Source organism: Phycodurus eques, chromosome 18 (assembly GCF_024500275.1).
Source record: "Phycodurus eques isolate BA_2022a chromosome 18, UOR_Pequ_1.1, whole genome shotgun sequence".
In the NCBI taxonomy this organism is placed as follows: Eukaryota; Metazoa; Chordata; class Actinopteri; order Syngnathiformes; family Syngnathidae; genus Phycodurus; species Phycodurus eques.
The window spans coordinates 16,419,780-16,432,778 of NC_084542.1; the positions used below are offsets into that span (position 1 = coordinate 16,419,780).

Genomic DNA, 12,999 nt, shown 5'->3' on the forward strand with positions numbered 1-12,999 from the left:
TGTACAATTTTAACCCTCCGATCCTTAACCCTTCTAATTATAAGTATGTATAAATGGTTTATATCGGACAGCTTTAAAGTTCAAAAATGGTTGTATATTTTTTTTCAATGTTTCTCGAGTACAACAGTTTTAGGATAGAACTCCTTTTGATGGCTTTACTCTTGTTATTTTCTTCTTTTAAGCACCGCTATTTTTGAATTGAAACCCCCTGATCCGACTGCTAATATTGTTACCAAATTTGACGTTCTTCCACCAAGCATCAACGTGTCGATGTCTGATAAGCGTGGTGACTCGACCACAGGCGGAACTTGCGACCAGTGGCCAAAAAGCCGCCCGATGGTGCGAGATCTTCGCTGGACGTTCCGCGGTTGACCAGGAACCATTGCAGAAGCAAAGAGAAAAAAAAAAAAGTACCGCCCAATTAAATGAAAGCGAGAGAGAGAAGCAGTCAAACATCACATCGCCGATTTTATCGGATCTGATTTCATCGCTTTGTCGCAAGGTAACGAGAACACTTGACATAATCCCACTAATTACTATTTAACTAGCTAGTCATATACTGTAGTTGTAGTTTACAACGCTGTTCACTAGTTTTGCTGCTGCTCACACAGTACTGTGTATTTTCTGTGTATAGTTGTCACTCTGTTGCTGCTAGTTTTACTTGTGTTCATTTTATTTGCAACCTCTTTATAGAAACATGTACAGTGGATATGAAAAGGTCTATACACCACTGTTCAAACTAACAAGAGGGTGTGCACACTTGCGCAACCACATTCTTTCAATTGCTTAGTTTTACTCCACTCTCTCCAAAAATATTTTGTATTATTATTTTTATTTTTTTTTAATTGAGTTGTACAGGTTATACTGTTGGTCACAGTAACGGTGGAAAACGTTGTGAAATGATTTATCACCGTCTCCGATTATTACATCAGAAACATTTGGCTTTGAACAGGGGTGTGTAGACTTTTTATATCCATTCCATATATCCGTGTTTACATTCATTTTTGTATGTAGACGAACAAGGGCCCAATCGGTCTCATGTCCTTTCTGTTTGGAAGTAGGGATACGAGGTGTGGTTTTGCCACCATGAAGTTCGTCACGCTCTTCCTGGTCTTGTCGCTGGTGGTGCTCATGGCCGAGCCCGGCGACTGTTTCTTTAAACACTTCAAAAATCTGTGGAAAGGCGCCAAGGCGGCATTCGGAGGAGCAAGGAGGGGATGGGAAGGTAAACGCCTATATCTTTTAGTTCTTATTAGAATCGGGTTTGGCTTTATATACCTGTAAATTTGTATTTGACATATATTTTTCGATGTTTTTAGTGAACCCACTCAATGTAAATGCTCGGTGGGCAGGATTAAAGAACGGAGTCGGCTGTATGCGGCCCACAGGCCATACTTTGCCCACCCCGCAATTTATGATCATGTTCTCTTTTTCTTTTATTTTTCAGCTCACCGAAACCAACTCCGTGAGCAAAAGAGGATTGCCTGGTAAGCAAATGACTTGTGGCGTTTGCAATGCAAACTCATAATAGTGATAATAATAACAAATAATAATTATAATAATAAATAACTATAAAGTGACATTTCTAGAGAAATCGCGTGTGAATGTAGAAGAACTAAAATGCTATGGAATGAATTGAATTGTTGAAATGAATGTGAATTGTGAAAACGTTGCCATTAATCACCCTTCTCAGTTAACATGGATATTTGACTTCTAAAGCCGTCAATGGCAGTGAATGAGAATTTTCTCGTGGAATATGGAATGATGTGAAAATTGGTAATTCTTTCAACATTTAAAAAAAAAAAAAAAAAAAACTGTATGTCCTGAATGAACTTAACATTTTGATGTTGGAATGATTTGAATTGATTGAAAACGTTGAAAAAAACTTCGAAAAAAATTGTAAAACATCCAGGGCCCTACTTACTATTCGGCAAACGTAGGCAGCTTCCGGGGGCCCTGAGACTTTCCGGGGCCCCCCAACCATCAGATTCATACAGTTTTTTTAAAATGTTAATTTGAAAATAAACTTGTTGGCACAGTCGTGCGTCTTACGCGGCGTTACCCGAGTAGAGCGGAGAAAAGTAGAAAGCGAGTGGAAAATAAACAGTTTTATCAAAACTACAAAAGGTTTCGACCTTTTTGATAGTGACAAATGTGTAGACAACAGCAAGAGACAGACGCTCATGTTCGTAGTAGTGTCAGTGTCAGGTGAGAAGGATGCACTTGAGATAAATTGAAGCGGGGAGTGACATGGGTGGCACGTGGAATCACCCAAAAATGTTAGTAAAGCGGTCGAAATGGTAAACCACGTTACATTTCGACCTTTAAATCATACCAACATCCAAAGGTTCAGTTCCCGCATTCACACCACGACAATAACAATGTTCCTCCAACCAGGGAGAACCAGCAACAGAACCGAACAGCAGCACCCGCCGCCACAGCAATACATGCCCATTATCCTCGAGGACTGAGCGCAACGTGCGAGGGGAAGATGTGGCGCACACTGCAAAATGAAAATACAACCCGCTCGCTGGCAAATTAATCAACGGAGTTCGGCTCAACGCCTGTCGTTATTTGAAAAGCTTTGACTTTATTGTAAATGTCTTGACGCTCATCACCGCCCTGCTGAATAAAGCAAATATGAAAAACAGAAATTGGGCAAAACTTTTGCTTGCAAATTAATGCAACAACTTGACAGAACGACCGTTTGTTTAAAAAAAAAAAAAAAAAAAAAAACTCAAAGATGCGGTCGCTTGTATTTCAAGGCTACATTGTACTTAAAGGAATTTAAGATGTACTTTTACCAGTCTTTTTTTTTTTTTTTTTTACCACAAGTACATATCTGTACCTTTACTTAAGTGCAGACTCACTTCCGCCTTTCCAAGCATTCCGTTCGCACTGGTGCCGTTTCGTCGCTGATGCTACTACTGCGGAGCCCGGCGCACGCCGGAAAAAAAAAAGGCTGGGAAAATGCTGTCTTTTTCCAGTGACACCAACACCCAACTGCTCTCACCGCCACTCCAAACCCAATAAAACAAACTCGCCGTGAGCCAGGAGGAAGTAACATTTGCTTTGTGCGCCGGGCTGGAAACAAATCGATTGGAAATGAGAGAGTAGTCGGATCCTGGTGGGGGTGAGGGCTTGGAGGGGTACATTTGGCTGGTTGGCGTGGGCTCGGTTTAATGTGAGGGTCACTCATGTCATCGGCGGCGGTTGTTTACCGAGAAGCGCTCGTTGGACACACACATACGCACTACACGCCCAGACTGAGTAGTAAATAATAGACGAGCCAACACACACACACACACACACACAAAACACCATCAAGGTTAAAGACGGGTGTGCGTGTAAGCGGAGATCTCTTTATTGACACTAAAGCCGGCGGCGTGGACCATCACAGGCCCCCCCCCCCCCCCCATATCAAGCAGACACACACACATGCAAACACACACACAGGGACCCGAGGTTGTCAAAGATCCGTCGATATAATTCCGCCACATCGGAGAGTCAGGTGACCCGACCGACCACTTCTTCGGTTTACGTAAGTGTGCCGGGTGTGATAGAATTATGATACGAATCATCTTCAGGCTGATGAACTTTCATCACAGCGATACCTCGTAAACCGTGACGTGTCAATGTACACTCCAAACGACGCCGAGTGGACGCTTCACTAGGCACATCTGGTACACAAGAACTGTATTTGACTGGATTACATTCACAGTCAAACACCCCAACAAAGTCAAGGAATTTGAAGTTGAAAACATGCAAATGGCTTCCAACCTCCGCTCAGTGAGCACTCTCTTTTCATGATATCAGTACCATCAGAAGACGTCTGATGATGATGATGACCATGGAACAAGTCAGGGTTAAGGGAAGGGGATGAAGAATAAGGAGTAAGGGTTGGGAAGTTAGTACTTGGGTTTAGGGATGGGGCAAAGGTAAGGGTTTAGTGTTCGGGCTATCACAAAGACGAGATTCAGGGTTTGGGATTAGGGTTAGTGTTTAAAAGAATTTGCTTCTATGTTAGAGTTGGGGTTAGGGCTAAGGGCTAAGGGCTAAGGCTACTGGGTTAGGGTTAGCGCTCGGGTAAGGATGTTAGGGTTCGGGGTTTGGGATTTAGGGGTGTGGTTCGGAAGAATGTCATTCCCAGAAAAATCCTGTGGTTAGGGCTAGGGCATGGGCATAGGCATGGCTTCCAGGAATAAGGTAAGGAGTAAGAAGAGAGTTGAAGTTCAAGGTAAGGTGTTAGGGTTGGAGTCGAAGATTCTGTCAAGGGAATTCAGAGATTTGTTTCCAACTACATTATATATGTCTGAAGATAATTTCTGGAAACCTGCAAAGACGGAGAATTATGTAGTAGTCACTTGTGGACTGTGTAAACTGTTTTTCAAAAGGATAAGGGTTAGAGTTCAGAGTTGGAAACTTGTGCAAAATGTGTCTTGAAATGCTTCCAAACAAACTAGTATCAAGACATTCTCCCTTATGTCGGGTTATAACTGCAACAAGCTGCCATGTTGTTTTCTGGCGCTGTCGTAAAAGTGTCCAAAGAAAAGCCAGACACAAAACGACGGCTCGCACAACCTTTTTGCTCAACATTGTGAGTGCATACATCCGCTGCCAATCAAAAGCACGTTAATGGGGTGCTCGTTAAATCAAACGCTAACACCGATGGAGGCGTGTCACCCTCCATCATGGCAGCCTTGTCGTTCCCGACAAGACGAGAACAATATGTCGGCGCTAATGAACACGCCGTCATTCAACTTGCTCTCTCGTCCCCCCCCCCCCCCCCCCAACAATCTGTCTGCCTTCACAACCTGCAATTATCCCATCTAGCTGCTGAAAGGAAGCAGAACTCCCGCTGGCCGTGCTCATGTGCATCACGACGTTTCTTTGTGGCACTTTTTCAACGCCGCTCACTCTCGGGCTCTGTTATTAGTCAGAGTGAGTGACTTATTTGCAGCCCTTTCTAATGCAAGTAAAAACAAGAGCGTAACGTGAGAGTCGCTTAAGGTTTGCAGTACAATGGTACCTTGACTCTAAAGTTTAATTCGTTCTCTGACAAAGGTATACAATTTTACATTTTTCCCATTATAATGAAATGTAATGCCACTAATCCGTTCCAGCCTGACAAAAAACGTTTTGTTTTTTTTTTTAATAAAAAGAAATAGCATAACTGTATTCTATAAAAACTGATAAAGTAAAGATATAAACTGGTTCTATAAAGTGTAATTATGGTACATACAGGAGTATTTGCGTGTTGGACATGTGGCTTTCAGGGGCGTGGCCTAGTGAGCGGCATCAGGAGCTAGCGTCGCTCCTTGCAAGTGTTCTCGTTTTGTATTCATGTGCCACACCGTTTTTCCCGTTCAATAGAAGGCTGACAGTGCAAATCTGACTTTTTTGCCCACTTGCCAGGGCGTTACAGTACCTTCATTGCTCTAATTTGTTTCCAGTCCGCTTCAGCAGCAGCATAGCTCAAGCTCATTTGGAACTCAAATTTTGGCTAGCAACACAAAGCAAAAAAATTGACCACGGGACAGCTTGTGAGGTTAAAAAAAACAACAACTCATAATCGGGGCAGTCGGATTTCACTATTAGTGGGTTTTAGGAACCAACCCTCGATGAAAAAAAAAAAAAAAAAGACCCTGTTTAAAAAATATTTGTTTTCGATTGTAAACATTTTTATGATATATATATATATATATATATATATAGTATTATGTCATTAGAATATATAATATAGAATAAAGCCCTGCTATATTGCGGCTCATTTTTGTGTTATCCATTGCTCTCGCTCCCTCTCTCTCTCAATATAATGTGTTTAAATGTGTTTGTTTTGTTTTAAAAGTGTGTCTAAAGACCTTTTAAAAAATGTAAGTGCTGGAAATGCTATAAGAAACATGCCTAGGCTCTATTTAAATAGGGTATTTCTATATCGCGGATTTTCACTCTCCAGAGCCTCACCCTCGTGATGGAGGGGGATTACTGTATACAGATATATTATATCACATTATATATAATGAAATACTTTATAGTTAAATTTTAAATTAAACTTTTTATTGGATTTATTCACATTAATAAAAAGGCACATCATTTTTCGAAAATCTTCTACTTTAAAACAAAGTAACAACTAATTCCTTTGAAAAGGTGCTATATCAATCTAATTATCATGAATGTTTGGTCTAATTTAGGGAGGCACAGTGGGCCAAACGCCATATCAGCCTCATGGTTCAGAGGTCGTGGGTTCATATGTGGGCTCCGACCTTCCTGTGTGCATATTGTACGTGTGTGGGGTTCCTCCTTTCTTCCCCCATTCCAGAAACATGCATGTTAGGTTAACTGATGACTCTAAATTGTCCTTAGGCGTGAGTATGAATGGTTGACTGTCGAAGTTTGTCTCTATGAAGTCAGCTGGGCTAGGCTCCAGTACACCCAACCCTCATGACCATAAGCATTGTAGAAAATGGATGGATGGATAGTTATTTAGTAAATACATTTTTGGTAGAAACTCCTTGACTGACGTGCAAAAGGAAACCGCCCTCAACCTGCATTTTAACCGTAGGTCCGGGTGTTTATACACGCTTCATTTTAATGTTCAGCGAAGCGTCTGCCCACCGGGCTGGCGTCGCGGTAAACGGAGACCTGCGGTTTGCGGCGGGCCAATATTAGTTAAGTATTTATTTACCAATGCAGCCGGCGGCGTCCCGTGAATTATTCATCTTCCTCGCTCGCGGGGAGTCTGTCGGCACCAGAAAGGAAATCAATGTGAAACGATGACGGGCGGCAGACTGCGGCAGGTCGCCTACCTGCGGTATCTACACTTGCCGCCCGTGTAAAGCGATCGGGTCTGCCGATCGCGGGGAAACTGAGTCTTTCCCCGGGCGACAGGGTTGGTGGGGGGACGGCGGGAATGTCATCTCCTCCTTCCGCCGCTGTCAAACGGCAGAGAAGACGGTAACTCGGCACGCTGCTCGGATGTGAACCTGCGCGCCACTTAGCGTAACCTCTGTCAAAGGCCACTACGGCTTCAGCTGGGAACGTGACCTGGATGTTTTGGCCATGGGAAGATGGTGGCGTGGCTCTGCTTTCAACCCAGGAACAGATAAGATTGTTTTACATGAAAATCTACATGAAAACCTGGGGGCTCGGGTTAGTGGGTAAAGGGTTAGAGCAGGGGTGTCAAACTCATTTTTGTCGCTGGCCACATTGTTGGAACGGTTTCTATCAGAGGGCCGTTATGACTGTGAAGCCATAAAAATGTTTCATCCCCCTCGTCATAGCATGATACATGCACAACAAATTTATGGATAACTAGTTTTGAAATCAGAAGTCAAGGATTATCGCTTGTTCAGCTATGGTTCAAGTTACTGTAAAAAGGGATTTGGTCATGAAAAACGCAATATTTTATTCATTACATGGGATAAGAAATTATGGTGCAGAGTTTAGCAAGCATGATGGAAGTTGATGCACATGATTTGGTTTCACGGGCCACATAAAATGATGTGCCGGGCTGGATCTGGCCCCCGGGCCTCGAGTTTGACACCTGTGAGTTAGAGTATGGGGTTAGGGTAGGTAGGCTGGTAGGGTAGGGTTAGGTAGGGTAGTTAAAATCAGGTAAAGTGGTGCCTTGATTCTTAAAAAAAAAAAAAAAAACCACAGTAGAAGTTTACAGTCAAACTAAACATCAAACAAAGAGAATTGTACATTGTGTATAAACAATCATATATGTCCGCTAGCGCAATACTAATAGATAATGGTAAATGCTATAGATGGGCTAACCAATAGCATCTATGTGGCGATTTTATAACGGTTTAAGCAACGGATATTTGAACACAAACGGCGAATCAACACATGTAAACGGACAATATGGCAATACTCACAGTAACAGTCATATTCTTTATCCTCTGCGGAAAAAAAAACCCATTACAGCAGCTTACTGGGTCACTTAACGATCGTTGTGAAACAACTTATCCATTTGTGTCTGCAAGACTATATCGCATACCAAAAGGAGCCGCAATGAATTTATCATGATGCACAAACTGTTTCATTCTTTATATTCTACTTTATGTTATTATGATCTATTTTCATAAAGTTAAGGATTATAGCGTGATCATTTCCTTATTAAAAAAAACCCCCAAAAATGAGTGGTCATGGAACGCATTAAACTCAAGGTAGCGTGTTAAGCGATTCTTCCTTGATTTCTCTCGACTTCCATGTGTCTGCTTGTGTTTCACATCCATCGCTCAGCCTCCTTTCGCCCCTTGAAAATCCTCTCCAGTCCGATGGAGCCAAACGGCGGCGGCATAATTGAGCGCTAACACGAGTGCCGCCGAGACGAACGAAGACAGATGACGAGCCCTGTCTCTCCGGGACGTCTTTTGTCCCTCGCGGACAAAGTCGGTGGCGGATCGTTTTTGTTTTTTGTTTTTTTTCTTTGCCTTGCCGATTTGTGCGTGACAAAAGCGGAGTGGAGTTTTCTTTGTGGGAGTGTGAGACAAATAAATAGGTCTCAAGTTGTAACTTTCATGTTTCCAGCAAGTTCCAAATACTGACTGAAGAAAGTAATGAAAAATTGCCGAAAAAAAAAGAAATCATTCTCTCATTATTGTGGGATTTAGCAAATAGAAATAATTTGGGTCATCCAAATTGACCTAAAACAGGAAAAGTTTCGTCAGATTTCATGTCAGACAGCGAGAAAAAAAAGCTCGGGTTTTTGTATAGCGTATGTCAACTTCTGGTTTCAACTGTTCGTCTGACTGGAGTCAGGTCATGTGACTCGACTCCGCCGCGCTCCGACGACATGTATGCGTTGTTGCAGGGAAGTGAAGGCAAGGTGGAGCACTCCGGAAAAGAAAATTGAGGAAGCAATCGGCGTTTTCAATTATATTCCGAGGTGCGGCGCCTGGAGGAGACACGGGAGCAGAAAATATAGAGACGATCCATCACGCAGGCACTCGGCTGGCGCTCTCTGAGCATAAAAATAAAGAAATAATACTAAAGTAGTGTAGGGGGTAAAAGTCGGAGAAAGAAAGAAAGCAAGCTTACAACATAGGAACTCAAAACACTCATATTGCAATTCATCTTTCCCTATTGAAGTAATAGTATGTCATGAATCCCTTCCAGCCTCTCCCCCAAAAAACACAAAATGTTTTTTTTTTTTTTAACAAAAGGAAAAAAGCACTCTATACTTACTTCATCAAAAATATAGACCTACATTATCCATTCTTTAAATTGTTATTACACTGCCACATACATGCCATTTGTTAGCCTGTCTATGGCGTTTCCAATTGTGTGTTAGCATTAAGCTAGCGGGAGTCAAGGCTGTGTGGTTGTTTTAAATACTTGACATGTTGTTCTCTTTGTTTAATTTGACAGTAAACTTTACAGTGGCACTTTTTCAGTGTCACATGACCAATGAAGCACAACTTGATTGGTAATGCATAAACGGAAAAAGGTTCAAACGAAATTGAGTTTTGCTGCATTCAATATTTTGAAATGTTAACATTTTTTTACATCCCCGAATATTAAAAAAGGAATATTGTGATGGCAAAAAAAAAAAAACATTCTGTTAAACTCAGAAATTGAAATGCTCTCAGAAATTCTAATTCCCATTCAGAAATTGAAAGTCTGATGGCACAGATATATTTCCGTACCCTTCTCTGATAGAACAAGCAAATGACACTGACATTATTCAAAATAAGTTTATCCCCCCCCCCCCCCCCCTTGTGGCATTTACTTTATTTTTACTGACACCAAGCAATCTTTAAAACTATTTTTTTCCCCCTCCAGCATTAACGTGCTTGAACTCCTTTAGAGATAAATTGAAAATATTTTCTCTCTTGGAGAAAACTTCCCTTTTGTGTAGAACTTAATAGAAAAAGCAAATGACAATGACATGATCAACAATGGGGGGGAAAAAAATTATATTTTGAGGGTTAATCAGAGATTTTATATAATGGCCAGCCAGTCCCCTCCATGAGGGACGCTGACGTCTCGTGCTACGGCTGTTCGAACTTCGGGATTTTGATCTTCGACTTCCGCCGTTTTCCTGCTCTTTGCAGTGATTATTTCTGTTAATCGGAGCGCGTCGGGAGATAATTGACCCAGCGCCGGTCCTCCCGCTCATATTCAATTCATATAGCCCATTTCATTTATTTTCGCTCCCCACTGATTGAGATGATGATCGCATTACATCGCTCCGCCGGCCTCAGAAGATGAGAAATGAAGATTTAAGAGGGAAATTGATGAGTCACCTTCCTCAAAAAATGCCCTCAAAGTTTAAAACAGCTGAAATATTTGAAGGAGCATTCTTAGATATTTAATTGGAAAGAAGGTTTCCCGTGCCCGATTTAATGGCCAGACAAAGAGTGGGTATTGTGGTACCTGGACGAGTGCTGTAACTTTTGGGTTTTTTTCAAGTTACTTGGTGGATATTTGTGTTTTGTCTTGTGAGATAAAATTAGTTCGGGAATTAGTTAGCTGGTCGGGTGGTGGTAAGAAAAAAACTAACAACAAAAAGCAATTGAAGTACTGTAACGCTCTCGCATGTGGGCAAGGAGAGCCACGGTCACCGATGCACTTTGACCTGTTTATTGAATGGGACAAACACATGAATACAAAATGACAACACTCACAAGGAGCTGCTGTAGGCCATGTCTCACCCCCAGACGCTCACATGTAGAATACGGTACCAATCCGACTCCAGCTCCAAATGAAAGGAAATGCCATTCATCCTTTCCACCCCCCACCCCCCAAAAAAGGTTTGGAATGTGTTTTTAATTTGAAAAATACTACTCAATAGTATTCTACTTTATTTATTTATTTTTTAAATACAGTAATTACATCATTAAATAGAACGCAAAGAAATTAAAATGTTTTTAAAATTTTTGTTTGCTTCAATTTAACAGACATTGTGCTGCTCCTTCTGGTGCGTGCACCTTGGGCAGTATAATACAGACGTATGGATACACTGTACATTCAGATGGTTTGAGCTCCTCGGTAAGGCAGTAATATTAGTCGTTCTTCGCAGAGGACAAAGAATATATGCCTGTCATGTTATCTATCATCTTATCTGTCTACATGTGTTGCTGCATATGTTGCTGTGTTCAAATGTCCATTGCTTATAACGCCACAACAACGACGCTGTTCGTTAGCCCATTTATGGCGTTTTCCATTATGTGTTAGCTTTAAGCGAGCGCACTTACGTGGTTGTGAATACACAACATCTTTGTTTTACGGTTAGTTTGACAGTAAACTTCATTCACCAATAAACAGCTTGAAGCCTCTTTTGTGAAGAACTGTTTACTATCTGCCAAACTCCTGCTTGTTGTGAGCCAAGTGGAGAACGCTGCCACCGTACAATACTCGTACCTCAAGCCCAAAAAAAAGAAAAAGCTGAACGATGGCTCGTATCTCCAAAAACTAAAGTCAGTAAATTAGTTCGCTTGCACCTCAAGGCACCACTGTATGGTGCTAATTTTCATTATTAGAAAAAAACAAAAACATGCCAACCGTAGTGTGTCTCATATAACTCATCACGACTAATGTCCTTTAGCGATGCAGAGTCACATGGGATGCAGTCGTCCGGGAGGGCAAAGCATGCTGGGAGGAAAAGGGGGGCGGTGAGTTCGCAGCGCCATCAATCAACACGTAATGACAGAGGGCTGTCAATGACAAAATGGAAATAAACAGGACGGCGTCAGCGAGGAAGGTGAACAACAGCGCATCTGCTCAACTGATTTGTCCAATCAGACGCTAGCGGGCGTGGGGGGGTGGGGGGGGGGGGTGTGGGGGGGGGGGGTGTCATGTGAAGCGAAACCCCCGAGGCACAGCAAGAAAATAGACACATTAAGTCATGTTAACCTGTGGGCATGTGTAACCTTCAATCCAGCCATCAATTAATCGAAAGTTTTGATTGGACAACACCTGTGATTCGAAAATGTAAATCTGTTCCAACCACGAAAAAAAACACGACAGTTTTTGTGTCATCTAAATTTTGAATAAAGAGAAGCAGAGCACTGTATCGTAGAAAAATCAAGTGTAATTTCTGTATGTTGACACAACAGTTGTCACAATAACTGTAGTGCTGGATATGTGCCTTTAAGAGGTGTGGCCTAGTGATAAAAAAAAATATATGAATGCACCAAACAATCTCTGTAACAGGCTAACCTAGCGTAGCACCTCACCAACATACAAAGTTAATCTTTTACTGATGTTCATCTCTCAGTCAAGATCTATCACTGGAGAACTTATTCCTTGACACCAAATACCACTTTAGGTTTTTGTGTGCTCTTTCTATAACGCCCCTAGATGCCACAGGATGCCGCCAATGCCCTGGCTAATGGGTATAACTCATCGATTCACGCTGTAACAGTTGGATTAAGCAGAGGGTTGATTAGTCATGACTGGGAAGTGTGACGCAAAGACGACGTAATAAAAACAAAAGCGAATGTTGTCGTGTTACCGTCTCTAAGAGGAATCAATAAGCGGGATCGCCAGGCAAGCAAAGAAACGATTCAAAAGGATCGAATTGCTGGGAGCCGGCTCTCAAACAGAACCGGTTTTCGATTCCCATCCCTTCTCAGTGTGAAATCTGGACTGACGTCCTCGCAGAAATTCGAGGAGATCTTAATCGCTTTCGGACAAATGAAGTGAAATTGGATAATTCCACACAGTGGTCGGGAATCACTCCCACGCTGGTAAAAGCGAGTTTCCTTAATCCCGCACAAATCTTTTACACGCAAACACACACCGATGCACACTCGTGCACGTGCGCCAGAGGTCCCCGCGGAAGCTCTGCTAATATGCGCCACCTGTGGGTCACATCCCATTTGTCAAAGCTTTGGGTGCCGGCCAGCAGACGACCAGCTTGCTGAGCACACACTTTTGGGGAACACACACACAGCCCATCTGCTAGTCGGTGTGGGCGGAGCTCAGGTAGGCTTAAAAAGTGGCGTATCGTTGCAAACTGTAAAAGCGTTCACAATGACAACTCTCCTG

The 12,999-nt window shown here is 42.3% G+C and overlaps 2 protein-coding genes across 3 annotated transcripts in view; one reads left to right on the top strand and one right to left on the bottom strand.

Annotated features, from left to right (window-relative positions):
- LOC133416989 (exostosin-1) overlaps nucleotides 1–12,999 on the bottom strand; it is a 67,695-nt gene that overhangs the window by 30,051 nt on the left and 24,645 nt on the right. The gene's annotated exons all lie outside the window — the stretch shown is intronic.
- LOC133416990 (moronecidin-like) lies at nucleotides 432–2,644 on the top strand. Of its 2 annotated transcripts, none has more exons than XM_061704404.1 (4): nucleotides 432–502; nucleotides 1,062–1,225; nucleotides 1,448–1,487; nucleotides 2,398–2,644. In XM_061704404.1, exons 2-4 carry the CDS (start codon nucleotides 1,087–1,089, stop codon nucleotides 2,540–2,542), a joined length of 324 nt encoding a protein of 107 aa, XP_061560388.1. In that variant the 5' UTR covers nucleotides 432–502; nucleotides 1,062–1,086; the 3' UTR covers nucleotides 2,543–2,644. The 2 variants fall into 2 exon arrangements, with proteins under 2 accessions (XP_061560388.1, XP_061560389.1); XM_061704405.1 differs by having other exon boundaries at nucleotides 462–502; nucleotides 1,059–1,225.